The 18533-nt window shown below is 31.7% G+C and overlaps 1 protein-coding gene across 1 annotated transcript in view; it reads right to left on the bottom strand.

Moving 5' to 3' along the window:
* Positions 1-259: 259 nt before the first annotated feature.
* LOC143048848 (uncharacterized) overlaps positions 260-18533 on the bottom strand; it is a 123742-nt gene continuing 105468 nt past the window's right edge. Inside the window, exons 22-24 of the mRNA XM_076222717.1 lie at positions 12988-13073; positions 6644-6952; positions 260-274 (exon numbers count right to left, since the gene is read on the bottom strand). Of these exons, the coding sequence (XP_076078832.1) occupies positions 260-274; positions 6644-6952; positions 12988-13073 (410 nt within the window). The remainder of the gene's footprint in view (positions 275-6643; positions 6953-12987; positions 13074-18533) is intronic.

The raw sequence follows: 18533 nt of genomic DNA, 5'->3' as shown, positions 1-18533 counted from the left end.
TCTAATCTATATAAAAAACGAGAAGCGAGAAACACGTATAAATTACATAAACAAACGATAACTACTGTACATCAGATTCCTGACTTAGGACAGGTGCAAACATTTGCAGCGGGATTACACGTTTTAATGGATTCAAACATTCTCCCTTTTTCTGAAATAATAGCATAACATCACAACATAGAAAAACATACGATAAAATATCAATTGTCAGGCTTAACTCAATCATAAAACGAAAATTAAGACACTATTAACGAATAAATTAGATCTGCGATATCTGAATGTAAATGCACAGTTAATAAAATATTAGGGATAAAAATTCAAGGCCAAAAAGCAAAAAAATAAGTCCAAACAAAACCATGGCAAGACACCTTTGCGAAATATTTAACCCTACGAAAATAATCACATTTAAAAAAAACAACGGTTTTAATAATACAGGTAAAACTTGAAGTTTATACAAATGTAGTGAAAATGTACGAATTATCCTGTCCTAAGAAAGGACACTTTGTCAATTCTCCTTGGTGAAAAAAAGCAATTGTCTAAAGTAAAAAAAGGTCAAATAATTGAATACTATTGCAAGATGAGATAATCTTAGATCGTATGTACTCTAAAAGAACATTTGGATTTTTGTAATCTAAAAGAAGATTGGGATTGTTAAATTCGATTTATGATTAACGCCACGTCTAGAATAGGTAGTTTTTATAAAAAAAAAAACGTTGAGGTTATGTTTTGTTTCCTGATAAAATTGATGTTAATAATTGAGAAAAAGGTTTTGTGCAGCACATGAACGACCCATATAGAGTTTTTATGTAAGGATACTTATGTAACAAAACACCTTACACATATATATTTATTTCGTCTTCAATTCATTGATCCAGTACTAAATTGTAAATTCTACTTACTAGTACACTTGTGACAATCAAACCTGATAATAAATTGTTCAAATAAGGCCTTTAAAAATTACTTTTGGAGTAAATTGCACGCATATATTGGTAAAAGTTCAAAGTTTTGATTTTTCTACCCTTTATACCACTTTGCCTCATATTCTTATTAAGAAAAAATTATCACATCTACATATGTAATTGAATGGCCATTTGAAAACACAGAATGCGAATACATATGTTCAAACTCTTTTAGATCATTTTTGAGTAGCAACAAACAAAAGAACTATGTCAATTGGACATGTTTTGATACTATATCTCCCATTGAATTTTTAGTTGATGACATTTTTGTTCGCTCTGAAGATTCCGTATGTCTCCGAGTTGTCGGAATTACAATAGGGACTAACTGTGCACCACTTATTGCGGACCTGTTTGTCTTTTTGTTATGAGTTACAATTTATGACTTTTTGAATTTTCCATGGAGTTCAGTATTTTTGTAATTTTACTTTTGACTACAATCAGCAAAGACCAACCGAAACATCATTTGATACAAAAATATAACTATACTTTTCGATACTTGGATAATATATTGGCTCTCAATAATGCCGACTTCAGTATTTTTGTAACACTCAGAAGCGTGTCCTTCCCCCTACACGTGTCCGATTCCCCCAAACGTGTCCAACATCGACGTCACTAAACTGCAAAACATGTATGAGCACCACAGCGTGCCAATTGTATAAACGCCCTAACGTGTCCATTTTTCAACTAACCCCTAAACGTGTCCATATCAAGCGTTACTTGCGTTTTTTGCTATTTCATTAACGTATAATAATTTTACCAATTAATAAAGATAAAGTCGTAAGGTCTTTTTTAATCATGCAGTATAAACTGGGTTAAAGTTGGGGCGTCATTTCGGCTATGTCGTATGAAAATTGCTAGCAAACATTTTTATTTAAATTATACATATACCTGGTCAAAATGTCCCTTTCTCTGCGCATTAAAACTTTCTTTCTTTCTCTGAATATGCAAGAAACAACTGGACAATACGTAATCAACAGTCTAAAGTTAATTTATACACTAAAAATGTTTAATCATTAAAACTGATATGTTCTCTCTATTTATGCATGAAATAATTGCAACTGCAAATACGCAGTCATCAGTTTATTGAAACAGTACAACTGCAAAAACATCAAAACTTGTATGTTCTCTCTAAATATGTTTGAAATACTTGCAACTTGAAATAAGCCATCAACAGCCTAAAGTTAATCTATATACAGCAAATGTAAAAACATTAAAAATTGTAAGTTCCCTCTAAATATGCATGAAGTACATTTACTTAAACCTGGACAAAACGCAATCAACAGTCTAAAGTAAATGGTTAATATATACAGTACAAATCAATTTTGAAATTACGATAATTAACAACGGGCGTGGATCACATAATAATTACATTGATAAAATGAATCTATAAAACCATTGCTAGCAAATATACATTTGTATTGTGCTATTCCTATCTGCTGTCTGCTAATATCCAGGTATGATAATACATTTATAGAACTATATATTTACAGTATATGTATTGTTTACATGATGTCGTTCAAAAAATGCATGGAATATTTTGAACTGGGCATTATGTTCTTGATCGTGTGTCTAAGTGATGCTCGAAACTTAAAATATAAAAAAAACCCTGATGAACAGTTTATGATTTGATGAGCTTTTAAAATATCAGAACTGTTGAAAAAATGAAAGTGAATTTTGCTGAAAGATCGCCGTCGGATTGATATAAAAGACATCACGGGAGTTTTTAATAAACAAATAATTTACACAGTAAACGATTAATTCAACTGCACTATAATTGTTTGTAGGTTCGCTCTTAAGGGAGTTTTCAAAGTTTCAAAGTGATTAACTTTTCAAAACACTAGCATATATTGATAGGGTTTTGATAAAGGAATCAAAAGCGCAAAAACATATATAGGTCACCGTGCTTGTTTTCGAGATATTAGCCATTGAAATTTTGGCGGGAAAATCTTCTCTCTTGACTTTTTCATTGCTTTATCATTGACAAATTTAAGTCCTTAAAAACTATTAAAAAATAATTAAAATTTTATAAGACTTTAACATACAGCTTATCATTATACATGTAAAAGAATTATAAAAAGAAAAATGGGGGTCACCGGGCAAAATTTGTTAAGGCATTCAAATAGATAAAACTAGAGGATTCCGAAAATCTGACCAAAATTCAAAACATGACAAGCGAGCTTCCTTAATGAGCATGAAATACTTGCAAAAGCAATCTATCCCATTGAACTGACCTAAATAAAGCTAATACTAACAATGTCCACTGCCATTTCCTCGATCTTGATATCTATATCATTAACGGGAAGCTTATTACAAAAATTTTGATAAAAGAGATGATTTTTCATGACCTATCGTTAATCATCCAGTTTTAAATGGTGATGTTCCCCTGTCACCATCTTATGGTGTTTATGTATCTCAACTTGTACGATTCGCTCGTTTATATAACAACGTATTTGATTTTGGTGAGATAAATTTATGTATTACTGAAAAATTATTACACCAGGGTTTTCGTAATCACAAACTAGTAAAAAAATTTACTAAATTTTATCATCGGTATATGGACATCATTCGTAAATTTAACTAAACATGCAGACATCTTATAAGTTAAGGTATTTCACATCCAATTTTTTATGGAAATATTCTTTATAAAGCACAAAGGTGTCAGTATTCACCTCAGAAACTTACAAAACCTTATTAAGTCTTTAATGACCTGACAACAGTCTCGTATTATAGTTAGGTTACTGTTGTCAGGTCATTAAAGATTGCATATTTTGGTTCTAATATTGATTCATATAGGGTCTTTGTATTGGAATTAAACATATTTATTCTAAAACCAGTTGTTGGCATGAGACGGGTTATGTCCCTCTCATTGATTTATGGTTGCAAAATACTAAACCCCTAACGGGAAGGAGTGTGTCTAATATTTATATGATGAAGACATAATCTTTCAATCAGTCTAATTGAGGTCTGGAGCTTGCATGTAATAACTGCCAGTAGTCCTTTGTTAATTTATGTAATGTTGTTATTTTGTTTAGTTTCTTTTGTTACCTATTCTGACATCGGACTCATATTTCTTTTAAATTGATATCTACTATGCGTATTGTTGTGCGTTTATTTTTTCTACATTGGCTAGAGGTATGACGAAGGGTTGAGGTCTCAAAAAACATGTTTAACCCCGCCGCATTTTTGCGCCTGTCCCAAGTCAGGAAGCTCTGGCCTTTGTTCGTCTTGTATGATTTTTAATTTTAGTTTCTTGTGTATAATTCGGAGTTGAGTATGACGTCTACTATCACTGAACTAGTATCGCATTTGTTTAGGGGCCAGCTGAAGGACTCCTCCGGGTGCGGGGGTTTATCGGTGCATTGAAGACACATTGGTGACCTTCGGCTGTTGTCTGCTCTATAGTCGGGTTGTTGTCTCTTTTACACATTCCCGATTTCCATTCTCAATTTTAAGTATCCAATAAGGTGAAGGAATTCTTCCTTCTTTATTTTGTTGAAATTGTAAAGGAACATGGTACAGTAAAATTAAGGATGGAAATTGGGAATGTGTCAAAGAGACAACACCTACCATATAGCAGACAACAGCCGGCCTATGAATATACAGATGTCCTCCTTGGCAATGTAATGGTGTATTTGTTGAGTTTCCGAGTGAATTGGCAATACTTAATTCATTATTGATAGGTTTATTTTATGTGATTTACAAACGGAAACTATGTTGTTTGTTGCTAGCACTATATTTTTGTCATGGAGTTAGGGAAGGTGTTTTGTAACACTTAGGTCTTAAAAGATTAATGTAGCATCAGTATGTATAGACCCATTCATTTTTTTAAAAATACGGATTGGTATATACGACCTCATATCATTTATCAATTCGGAAAGAGTATCTACGTCTTCTTTCTCACGTTCAACATGTTTAAATCAGGTAAAAATACAGAGTATGTATGCAAAACATGAAAGGCAAACCAATCAAAGGTTAACGTTTTTGAAGATAGATAAAAAAATTAGTTACAAGATATAAAATCTCATATAAACATAATCACGATCAAAGGTCTTCAAAATTACACAAAATAATTTTTTTAGAGAAAAATATGTCTTCAAAATAATTAAGTATGAATGAACACAACTTGTACTAGAACCCCTTGGCTAAGGTCACTGATTAAATTCAAATAAGATAAAATTGAGAATGGAAATAAATTTGAGAACGGAATAAGGTCTTTGTACATGGTTGTATATGAGTATTTGAAAGTATTTATATACTGTGAAACTATATGCATGCTCATATATGTCTTGCACTACTATTTCTTTCGATTTTTTTTTTTACTTTTGAACTTCGAAACATCGATGTCAATTTACATCAATTTTACATCGACGGAATTTAAAAATTACCTCGACTTAACCAAGAATTCGAATCATCCGAGTTCGACTCATCAGAGGTTAAAATGATCAAACAGGAATTGTGCCGGGACCGAGAAATTACTTCGACTCATCCGAGTTTTCGGCACAACCGAGTTCGACACAACGAGGTTCGACTGTACCATTATTATCATATCAATGAAAATGTTATACTTTTGTTTTCTTAATATCATTGAACTGGCTGTAGGTTCAAAATGTTCATGAATTATTAATAACACATGTTCTTTTTTAATAATTTAACAAGTGCTCATAAAACAGTAAATTACAAAAAAAGTAATTAAGTTCATATATTAATATTAAATAATGTAGGACTATATAATTAGAATACGATGGGGTATTTTTTCAAATCAGAAGCAAGCGTTTTCTTTTATATATAGATCAGACCGTTGGTTTCTCGGTTGAATGTAGTAATTTTGGGGCCCTTTGTAGCTTGTTGTTCGGTGTGAGCCAAGGCTCCGTGTTGAAGGCCGTACATTGACCAAAAAATGGTTTACTTTTATAAATTGTTATTTGGATGGAGAGTTGTCGCATTGGCACTCACACCACATCTTCCTATACCTATGTCTTTATATTGTCATATTGTCATTTTGTATTTTGTGTACTGTTAAATTAATTGCATGCTCATATATTTCTTGCACTACTATTACTATTATTACCATATTTATGAAAATTTTATTACTGTACTTAATCAATAGATTCATAGAATTAGTCCTTAAAATGCTTATTATGCTTATGTATCTCACTTGCTTGAATATTGTTGAAACCTGAAAACTCATGAAGAAAACTAAATTATAACAAAAGAATTAAGTTTCTTTGTTATTTATAAATTCATTACCTTTATCCGTCGATTATCTAACTTCCTTTCAGGCCACAGAGGAAATACTAGTCATTTTAGTTGTTGTTATAATCGTATTATATGAAGAACCCTATGAAATGCTAATGATCAATGGATATATCAGGGAACAATGATATGTGTCGGTTGACCAAAATGCCCCACTCACACTTATACTTATTCATGTGCAATGGACTGTTAAACCCAGCTAAACCCTTCATCTGGCAAATATTTTTACTTCATACTATAACAACGAACGTGTGTATAATGTTTATATGACTATGTAGAAAACGACATTTAACCCACATATAATATGAAACCAACACAAACGAAAAGACAGATAAACTGGAAAAGATAATGGTCCTACTATTGTAGGAGAATTAAGTCTAATAAACCAGTCTTTTTGGTACAAGTAACAATTGAAGTTTCTTCACACTTACCATAGCTACTTGAGATTGATATCTTTCTTCATAAAATTTTTCTTGTGGAATGTTTACTGACTGTTCTAATTCCTCTGGTTTATTGGCATATTCTTGTGTCTTGTTCATTGGTACTTCTGATTTATGAACAGTTTGTTGTATTTGTACATCTGATACTTCTGGTTTTTGGACAGTTTCTTCTGTTTTGTACACTGATCCACAATCTGGTTCTTCTGTCTTCCTTTGAAGCTGAAGATAATCTAAACCAGTTTTAATTTCCTCGTCTAATTGATCACTTACTATTTCATCACCCTTACCTTTCAAAACTTCCTGAAAAAATGTTCAAATGATTTTTAGTCAGTTATTGCATATGCCAGAACACTACAATATACCGAAAATGTACTTTTGTTAATTTACTTAACCCTACCACATTCTTTTTCATTTCTTTGATGGTTTAATGTGTTCCTTGTATAGAAACACCCTTTTTATATAAAAGGGTCATGCTGTAATAAATGATTTTCGAAATATATGATAATATCATTCGTTAATAGTATAACATGATAAATACGTCTCCCTAACAGAGGAACAAAGTATTTATATAAAGGTCTTCAGTAATTAATCAAATAAACATTTCACTAAAACCTAGTATTTCCATTTTTATTCACCTGGCCATTATTTACCATTTTCATTATAGATACATCTTTTTCTCGTCAAAAATTAACATTTACCAGCATACATTACCTTAGCTGTATTTGGCAAAACTTTTAGGAATTTTGGTCCTCAATGCTCTTCAACTTCGTACTTTATTTGGCATTTTTAACTTTTTTTGGATTCGAGCGTCACTGATGAGTCTTTTGAAGACGAAACGCGCGTCTGGCGTATATACAAAATTTAGTCCTGGTATCTAAGATGAGTTTATTTAAATATGGTATAACGTTGCTCTTATATTTCAATACATTTCAATACAAGGAAAAAGTTGTAAATACACAACAAACTCCTTTTTTTGTGAATGCAGCAATTGTTGAACTTTATGGGACAGCTACATTTTTGTAATACGAAAAATATTGGTCCATTCTAATGTATTGATATGATGGCTCACTAGACATCATACATTCTATGTGCTATTATCCGAAAACAACGTGTCATTTTTATATCTATCAAGAACCGTACAGGGGTTAAAAAATGTTGTTACATATAACTAGCCCAGGACGTATTGGCAGCAGGATTTTACTAGCCCTGTTCGAAGAACTGCTAGTCCATCAAAACTGACCTGCTAGCCCATGTATGCGTTAGTCATACAGCTATTGCATAAAAAAGTCATGACTGTTTTGTTTGTTGTGTCTGTTTATTTAACGCATCAATGTAAATATAACGGAATTTGATGAGACTGTCATTAAAGTGAGAGGGTTAGCGCTATAGAACCAGGTTTAATCCACCATTTTCTACATTTGAAAATGCCTGTACTAGTCAGGAATATGACAGTTCTTGTCCATTCGTTTTTGATACGTTTTGTTATTTGATTTTGCCATGTGATTATGGACTCTCCGAGTTGATTTTCCTCTAGGCTCATTTTTTTTGGTGATTTTACTTTTTACAAATCAGAGTTTGCTGCATAATACATGGTGGGTGTCATATTTTGAAGGGGACATTAAACATCGTTTTAAACTAGTTTAATTTCTGGTAGAGAAAACATGTTTATTGGTTTTATCGTGTGAAACAAGTGGTTTAATTATTATATGAGTTGTCCACACATACAAGGGAGACCTTTTATTGGGATGCTCGGGAAAACACTGGCAATATTCGCAGAACATGGTCTCAGAAATTTCATCCTGGCGCCACAGCCGACCTTGCCCAGGGGAATCTTTCTGTCCATGTCACTAGATATGATCTTTTCCGCTTTTCCCGATCGTATTTTACATTTTTTCTAGATGAATTTTCAACCTAAATAGTACCCCCTTCATCTACCGATTAATTGAAAATCTCGACAGAAGCAATGTACAATACCCCCTGTACTGAGAAATCGATATTAAAAGTGTGAGATATTGCAATAAATAGATGATACCTGGCCACCCTGAGTTATTTGTTCTATTTTTAAAACATGTAACTGTACAACAGCGTTCAATATCGTAGTGCTACATATATTTTTGTCTACTGAACGAGTAGCTAGCCTAGCTGCTATCAATATCTAGGTAGCAGCTAGGCTAGCTACTCGTTCAATAGTCATAAATCTGCATAGCTCTAAGTAGCCGCTACGATATTGAATGCAACCCTAGACCTGTACAAACCAGTTCAAATGCTTTGAATCCCGGATGACGTAATTGAATCTGATTGACTAAGATAGAATAGGGATGAAGGGATTTTCCACTATCTATTTTGAAAACGCCAATAATGTTTTGTTACTAGTCCGTCGGGCATATTGGGTTAAAGTTTTGATTGCCCGAGACGCAAATGATCTAGTCCCGGGCGTCGGGCTAGTGGATTTGTTAACCCCTGCCGGTCGTTACTCTTGAACAGCAGAATTAAAAAAAAAAGTCAATATCGACAATTTCTTCTTCAGTTACAATATTTTAAAATAAAATGTTTGAAACGCACTGATGGACGGTTCATAAATTATTTCATGAAAAAGGACATATGTGTCATTTTTAAATCTTTCAATGACTATAACTCATGAACAACAATAGTGAATCGTAAATATAGATCTTGACCTCCGTTTTCTAATTGATAAAATTAAATTGAATTGTGTAATGCATTAGTTGAACGGTTCATTAGTTCTTGCACAGAAAAAAGTGCAAGTTTTCGTCTGTGAAGAACTAATTGTTTAAAATAAAAATCCTCAATAGCAAAGCACGGCAAAATATACCAGAGGGACCAACTGACTCTAATTAAAAAAGTTTGCTGATAGAAGAAAATGAAAATCATCACTTTGATGAAAAAATGGAATTAAAATAGAATTTCTTCATCAAAACTATGAAGTTAATTAACCAAACATTAAAACAAATTGAATAATTTCAAAAGATTAAAAGAAAATTATTATCTACTCCAGAAATAATAAAAAAAAATAATATGTATTTATAATGGTCTGATGAAATGGATCTCAAAAAGACCATAATATAGATCTTAACATTTTTTTTCTTTTCAGGAAGTAGTTATCACAAATTGTTGTTTTGGGATAAAAAAGTATAAAATTCAACACTCAAATTGAATAAAAAATGTTTTTGGGTTGTTCTTAAAAAATTAATAGTGTGCTCCAAAAGAGACACATGGTCACATTTGAAAACTGCCTACAAGACACCTTTTTTTAGTATGTAGCAAATTTGACTTACAGTTTTGGGAAAGGCAAAAATCTAAATGCAAGTGAAATAATTAGTTAAACGTTTGATAAAAATAAATCAAAATTAAACTTCATGGGGGGTTATTCAGGATATTCAAACTAAGTTGTACAAAAAGGGTATCTTAATATACAAAATTAATCCTTGATTTTTCAAAGTTGAGTTTAGCCATAATAAAAAGGAGGATATAACAGCATAAACAGTACAGAATAAGTCTGTTCACATTTCGGGCAAAGTTTATGCTGTTGAAACAGTGTCAAGACATTTTTAAGACTGTCAAGAATGTGTCGAGACATATTCAGACATTATTTAGAATTTCAAGAATATGTCAAGACATATTCAGACATTATTAAGAATGTCAAGAATATGTCAAGACGGATCGAGACAAATTTCAGAGAGTCAAGAATCGGTCGAGCCTAATCCAGATTCTGATCAGATGATACAGGAAGTGTCGAGAAATTTTAAGACAATGTTCATACTGTCAGGAAACTTGTCAAGAAAAATCAAGAACCTTATAAGACAAATCTGTACTATGTCAAGATATTAAAATTTAAAATTAACCTCCGATTTATGGTGAATTGTAAGGCATAAACATTTGAAAAACATTTGTTGGCTGGTTCGTTAGGTATTACACGGATATTGTTATTAGCCTTACGCTGAACTTCAAGTATTTTAATAATGGATTTTGTCTTTGGAAAATTTGGTTTAAAAGAACTTATTTAATCGAATAAACTTATTTTGAATAACAAAAAATGTTTGACTTTATTTTGAAAACAGAATGAAAAAGCAACAAACAAATATGTATTTATTCGGTTTTTCAAGAAAACAAGAATCATACATACTCAGAGCGGTTAATTGATGGCTAGACCAATATGTTTCCTGGAATCTGGGCTTACTGACGATAAAGAAAAGGTTAGTCAATGGTCAAAAGTTTTAATTGAAGATGATGTTATAGTGTAATCAAATAGTCTACTTGTATATAGATGACACCCCGTGATATAAGAATTGTTAGCTTGATATTGAAATATGTCTTTATAAGATAGTTATATGACATAATAGTATGACAAAATTGTTTCATGTTATATCGAGATGATTGTATCTATAATACTAAAATTACGAGGTCCAATTTGTCAGCCGTCATCACGTAAAAACGACGAATCAAAGAATTCAACTTTATATACAACTAATATAGTACAAAGGTGTAGATTAAAAATTACACCACTCCAGGCCCTTTTGTTTTCCACGTAATTAATATTGCCAATAATTAGGAAGTTCCGGGTCGAGTCCGATACCGATACCAATAGTATAATCACCTGTTACCTATTACCTTATCTGTACGTTCCGCATCTGACAGGCGCACCACCAAACGGTGTATTCAGGATTAATATGCTATATACACGGGTCATAATCACAGGGTTGACACTACTAAATTGTCAAATTGTTACCTATTGCAGTATTTTAATCCGTAAGACTTTTTAAGATAACAATACGAATAATAAAAATCTGAACTAAAAATAAGTTTCAATTTGTTAGCGGGCATGACGTTAAACAGCGAATCAAAGAATTCAACTTTATTTATAACTAATATAGGACAATGCTTTTGATTAAAATATACTCCATTCCAGGACCTTTTGTTTTCCAAATAATTAATATATCCAATAATTGATAAGTTCCAGTTCGACGGGTTTAAACAGAAAGATTTGAAAGCAGAGAAAATTGTGTATCTTATAATCGGCATGACTTTATCAGATGACAGTACTAATACTAAAATAAGGCTTGCGCATAGTTATATACTTTAATTCAGTCACGGACCCGCGATATCACGGGTGTGTTCTAGTAGTATAGAAATGTATCGTTATAATATACTGAGGTGACAACTTGGTATGGGAAAGTTGCTTAATGTTATATTAAGATGTCTGTATAGTATAAAATGTATCTTTATGTCATAGCAATATCACATAATAGTTTATTAAAATGACAAATCAATGTGAAAATGTAGCTTCGTGCTATATCCAGATGTCTTCATAGTATGAAAAATTATCTTCATAACAAAGTGAAATGACAAATAGTATGAAAAGGTAGCTCCATATTAAAGTGTCTTTATAGTATATACACGTATCTTAGTGATATAGCGAATTGACAGAGTAATATAGTAAAATGTCGTTATAGTATATAAATGTACCTTGGTGATATAGCGAATTGACAGAGTATTATAGTCAAATGTCGTTATAGTATATAAATGTACCTTGGTGATATAGCGAATTGACAGAGTATTATAGTCAAATGTCGTTATAGTATATAAATGTACCTTGGTGATATAGCGAATTGACAGAGTATTATAGTCAAATGTCGTTATAGTATATAAATGTACCTTAGTGATATAGCGAATTGACAAGAGTATTATAGTCAAATGTCGTTATAGTATATAAATGTATCTTAGTGATATAGCGAATTGACAGAGTATTATAGTCAAATGTCGTTATAGTATATAAATGTACCTTAGTGATATAGCGAATTGACAGAGTATTATAGTCAAATGTCTTTATAGTATAGAACATTTGCTTCATGATATATATATAACCTTAATGACATTGTTATTCTTATCATAAGGCAGCTGTGGCGTTCCATAGATGTTCTTTCAAATAAAAAATAACATAAGCACTAAAGAACAATTGAATCAACATACATACATACATGTTACTATAGTTTGATTGTTAGAAAAGGGAAAAGTCAGATTACTTACAAAAACATTCATGACAAAATTATTATGTATTGTGGTCAATTGACACATGACGGCAATATAGTACCAATCAAAAGAGCATCAGAGGAGTTGCGTTCACAATATTAAAACAAGTCGCATAACCGCTGATGACATGTTCTGGTCAAAATGATGGTCATTTATGGATACATACGATGAAAAATAATCCCAACAAGGATGAGAGCTTTAAGTCAAACAGACGGAGGGACGAGAGGCAGAACCCTTACAATATACCACTCATACGCCCCGTGCTTTGGACAATACTTTCAGAAACCTACCGCCTCCGCATTCTTCATCCCAGGCAAACAATTATCTTCAGGACTATCAAAGTCGTTGTATGACATTCTATCTTCATGTTGATGACCTGTTTTGTATTGAAAATTAGATATATAAGATATTACAATAATAAATTACACCTATGTATAATTCACAATAAACGTGTAAAAGTCTGAAAAGACCAGTATTTGTCTTAATTTGCATAAACTTTTACTCGACATTCTCCAAAAGTATGACTTGTGTCTTAATTTTTCTTGACAAACTCTCATTTGTATTAAATTTGTATGGAAATTTACTCGACATATTCTCGACATTCTGAATAATGTCTAAAAATTTAATGACAAATTTTTGACATTTGAAGACTGTCTTGAAAATCGACATATTCTCGACATTATTATTTTTTCTCAGTATGGCTTGACATATTCTGAACATTTTGAATTATGTCTTACTTGACAGTTCTGAGTTTTACAAATCATGACCAGTATTCATGATATAACTTTTATCTTTATTTCTCTTTACATAATATACTGTTGTTTCACGTTACACTTCTTACAAAAAAAATAAAAGTTGGGCATGTAAAATAATTGAGAATTTGGGTATATACATGTAAATATTTTTACAAACGCAAATATGGCTATGAAATTTAATGTATACAATAATTTTTAAATGTGAGTGTGTTGATATAAACAATTTAAATGTGGGTTTTTAAATTATTACAAATTTTGTTTCCTAAATATTATAAACTAAATGATTGAAACCAATCATAGTGTAGACATAATGCAGTCTACATTCATAATATTCAATGTTTATATGGTAAATAATTATTGTACCAAAATGTGGTTTATATAAATAGCAAATAATGATGATACACAATTCGTTCATTTAACAGAAGAAAAATTCGTGTAAAGTTATATGTTGGAATATATATTAAGTATTACACATGGACAGGATGTTCTCTATAACATTAAGGTAGTACACGCAATTGTCAAATAGAAATTACTGCTTAACTTGTAATCAGCCATACATTTTCTCAGTTGACCGACCATCCCACTCTAATTTTAAAAGTTTGTTTATAGAAGAAAATGAAAATCATCATTTTGATGAAAAAAATGGAATAAAAATGGATTTTCTTCATCAAAATTATGAAGTTAATTAATTAAACATAAACACAAATTGAATATTTCCCAAAGATTAAAAGAAAATTATTATCTACTCCAGAAATAATAAAATAAAATATGTATTTATAATGATCTTATGAAATGGATATCAAAAAGACCTGCATAATATAGATCTTAACATTTTTTTCTTTTTCAGGAAGTATAGTTATCACAAATATTTTTTTTGGGATAAAAAAATATAAAATTCAACACTCAAATTGAATAAAAAATGTTTTTGGGTTGTTCTTAAAAAATGAATAAGGTTTTTGAATCAGGATGGGAACACATTCTTTGACCTACACGAAAGCCCCACCCCCCCCCTCCTTCTCTGTTTTAGCCACACAAACCCAAAAGATGAATTGTGTGGTCCAAAAGAGACACATGGTCACATTTAAAAAGGAGTATATAACAATAATAGCAGGTCCTAAACAGTACAGAATAAGTCTGCTCACATTTCGGGCGAAATTTATGCTGTTGAAATAGTGTCAAGACATTTTTAAGACTGTCAAGAATGTGTCGAGACATATTCAGACATTTTGTAGAATGTCAAGAATATATCAAGACATATTCAGACATTATTAAGAATGTCAAGAATATGTCAAGACGGATCGAGACAAATTTCAGACAGTCAAGAATCGGTCGAGACTAATCCAGACTCTTATCAGATGATAAAGGAAGTGTCGAGAAATTTTAAGACACTGTTCATACTGTCAGGCAACTTGTCAAGAAAAATCAAGAACCTTATTAGACACATTCATACTATGTCAAGAATTTTTGAAAAATATTCAGACACATTAAGAATGTCGAGTAAAATTCATGCAAATTCAGACTTTTTGACTTTTGTAGTGATTGTTTACCAGTGTACATTAAGATAAGTATCATTTAACAACAGAAGTGACATTGTAAACTGTAAGTTTCTGTTTTGTCATTTTATATTAACCTATTTCTAAAGAACTAGAAGTTATAAATACCTTTTAAATGTGAACAACTGGTATTTATTCGTTTGATTTAGCTTCAGCTACTTTATTTCTAACAACATTATCATGACTATGGTATGTCACATGATGTCGATGATATATTTGGTTTATAATAAAAGAGTAGTTTATATATTGAAACAAACACCGTCAAACATACCATTATAACTTCAATATTCCTTTCCAGAATTGAATGTTTTATTCTAAGGATGTCGGGAATATTTTGAACTCAAGCGAGCCAGAGACTCAAAATCTAGATTTATTCATTGTTATTTCGGCATAAATAAAATTTGATTTTCTTAACTCGTAAACTGTAACTAACAGAAATACACGATCTTTTCTTTTGCGTCCTTAGTGTTCATTTAAAAGTAAATGATTATTATTGCCCTTACTGCAGGGAAAAGTTCCTTAAATTTGCATTGTGTTAATCAGTTTTAAATAATCTATCTTTTAACCGTTAGCTCATGTTTTTCATCAAAATGTTATTTGGGAGGAATTATATACAATTAATCTAAATACAATTGGTATAGTTTTTATCAGCCACCTATTTGCTGCTGAGAGTTTTCCGCATGCATGCTATCAATTAATGCATTTTATACGCCTTGAATCTGACATAGATTAACCGAAAAAAAGGATTTCGTAAGAGTATCTCCACAAAAAACGTTTACGACCGCATTTGTTTGCGTTAGTATTATGTTCAACCGATGTTCATGATGTTCGTGTCGTCGTCTGAAGGTTGGGATTGATTTTGAAGGTCATTGTCTTTAAGTTAGCTTTTTGGAATTAAGGGTCAAAACAAACACTTTTCTTGTTTCAGTACAACATCTTGTGTATAAGTTTATGGGTGTATATGAAATGTTACACAAAAATTAAAACAATAAGAATACTGAACTCAGAGGAAAATATGCTTCTTGACCTTAAAGGAGAGGTTGGGATTGATTCTATCGGTCATAAATGGAATTTAATTTAAGCAGTATTCATAACATTAATGCTATGTGAACGACAGGTTTCGCTAACCGTTAAACCAGGTTCAACGAACCATTATTTTCTTAAAATGCCCTGCACGGAGTCTGGAATATGGCAGTTGTTATCATATTGTCAGTTTCTATGTATGTTGACATTTGGTTGTGTTGGAGTAGAGATTTATGTTGTTCCGTTCTCTTCCTCTTATTGTTGATTAATGACTATTTAACAGCATTATACTATTGGTGCCTTTATAAATAGATTTTTAAAGACTGTGTATTCAGTCTTGAATATAAACCCTTCCGAATAGAAATTTCATATCTTCTTTGAATTATTAGATGGTAAGTATTTTAAATTTATGCATATGTAAAAATGTCATTGATTACATTATTGAAACCGGACAACTAAAAATAGGATAATGAGTTCGTAAATATTTTTAAAAAATAGTGTTTTAATACAGTTGAATACTGGTATTAGTTTATAACACGGTACAGCAAAAATAAAAACATACAGACAAAAGATAGGCGGTAAATAAAGGCAACAGTATTATACCGCTGTTCAAAATTCATCAATCGATTGAGAAAAAAACAAATCCGGGTTACAAACTAAACACAAACGGTAACGCATATGCCTTCGAACTGGTGTTGTTGATATTCCTTTTAATATTACTTCCATGGTCTCACTATTTTGATATATACAATCGTTGATTAGTTTTTTGATAAATTCTTATTTATGTTTTCGTACTATGAACAACACATTATGTATTTTGTAAAATATATTCTCGTTTTTTTTTTTATATAGATGAGATCGTTGGTTTTTCTGTTTCAATGGTTTTACACTAGTAATGTTGAGGTCTTTTTTTAGCTTGTTGTTCGATATGAGACAAGGCTCCCTGTCGAAGATCGTATTTTGATCTATAATGTTTTAGTTTTACAAATTGTGACTTTGATGGAGTGTTATCGCATTAGCACGCATTCAAAATATGTTTTTTTTTCATCAAATAAGAAAAAAACTGCTCGACCATCAGCATGTCCATCGTCAGGAACCAAAGCCATTGCATGGTGATACTTAATCCTAAAATTACTGTAATTTGTTTATGGTGCTCGAGACATTGTGATTTATTTTACTACTATTTCTCTCCACTTTTTTTTTCGATGTTTATCAATTTATCAAACATAGCATATAATATATTTTCATAATTTGCAACATGTTAATTATCAACAGTTGCAGATGGTAAATGTACTGTGGAGTTTGTATGCCTACGGAACGCGAAAAGATGTACTTTATCAAATACAAACTTTGCCTCTTTGTCATCTTCTAGTTTATCCAATTGTTCTTTTAATGTGTTTTCTGTCTTGAAAACACCTTTGAGAATACAAAGAGAGGTGTCTGTAATGTAGATTCGTGGTTAAACAATAATATTGCATTTCTTTGTTTTGCAGTCACTTCGTCGATAACTGTTTTAATTTAATTATTCTTTTTATCCCCTTTGGAAAAGACGTTTAGAAAATAACGCATATTGTGTACTGTATACATTTACTGGATCGTTCGTACATTTCTTACAGCGACGCATTAATCCTTTAATTACTGACTGAAGAGGATATATGTCATCAGAGCCTCTGTAAGCACTGACAGTGTTTAGCCATTCCGGAATGTCGTGATGTCTTATATTTCTGTTTCTCTAAATCTTGGGCCTTCGAATACCAACAAATCTTACATTGCATTTTAGTTAGTGATTTCTCGTAATTATGTACTTTTTTGTAGTGCATATAATTTGTGAGCTTGTTAACAAAAATGTGCTATCGTCAGCCCCAGTCCCACTAGACCACGATCGCACCACGCTCACAGCCATCTAAGATATCAGATCGTAGTGAGATCGCGGTATGAGCAGCATGAAAATGTAAATTTTTGTTGCTTTCACGATGCTTCTACATGTACGTCCTCATTATGCTTCTACAACGATCCCTCTACGATCATACCACGTTCTCAAAGCGTTTAATCTGCGACCTCACTATGCTTATCAAATCTTTCTACGGTCATCACATTCTCACTAAAAATCTACTAGAACACGTGGGCGTGGTTGTAGGGGTTGATGTAGAGCCAGAGGGAGCTTGATAGAAACGAATCCTGATCCTGGACTGACCGATCCAACCTAAATTTCAACCTATTGCTGGTCCATCAAGCTCAAATGATGCTATTTTATTGAACGATAGCAGATATGACACTAATGTGTCAAGCATGGTTAATCCGTTAGAGAAAATGGACAATACATACATACAAACAAAACCTGGAGAAATTTAATATAATTTATGTGAACATGACAATGAGAATGATGGTCGTAGTATGAACGTAACATTTATTGTTAGAAGAGCGTGATGAGGACGGTGAGGGCGTGATAGAATCGTGCTATGGTCTTGAACAGCGTGGTGTAAACGTGCTGTAGTCGTAGTGGAA

This window comes from Mytilus galloprovincialis, chromosome 10 (genome assembly GCF_965363235.1).
Source record: "Mytilus galloprovincialis chromosome 10, xbMytGall1.hap1.1, whole genome shotgun sequence".
Taxonomy (NCBI): Eukaryota; Metazoa; Mollusca; class Bivalvia; order Mytilida; family Mytilidae; genus Mytilus; species Mytilus galloprovincialis.
Note: the sequence above shows the minus strand (reverse complement) of the source record. Positions and strands in the feature narration are given on the sequence as shown.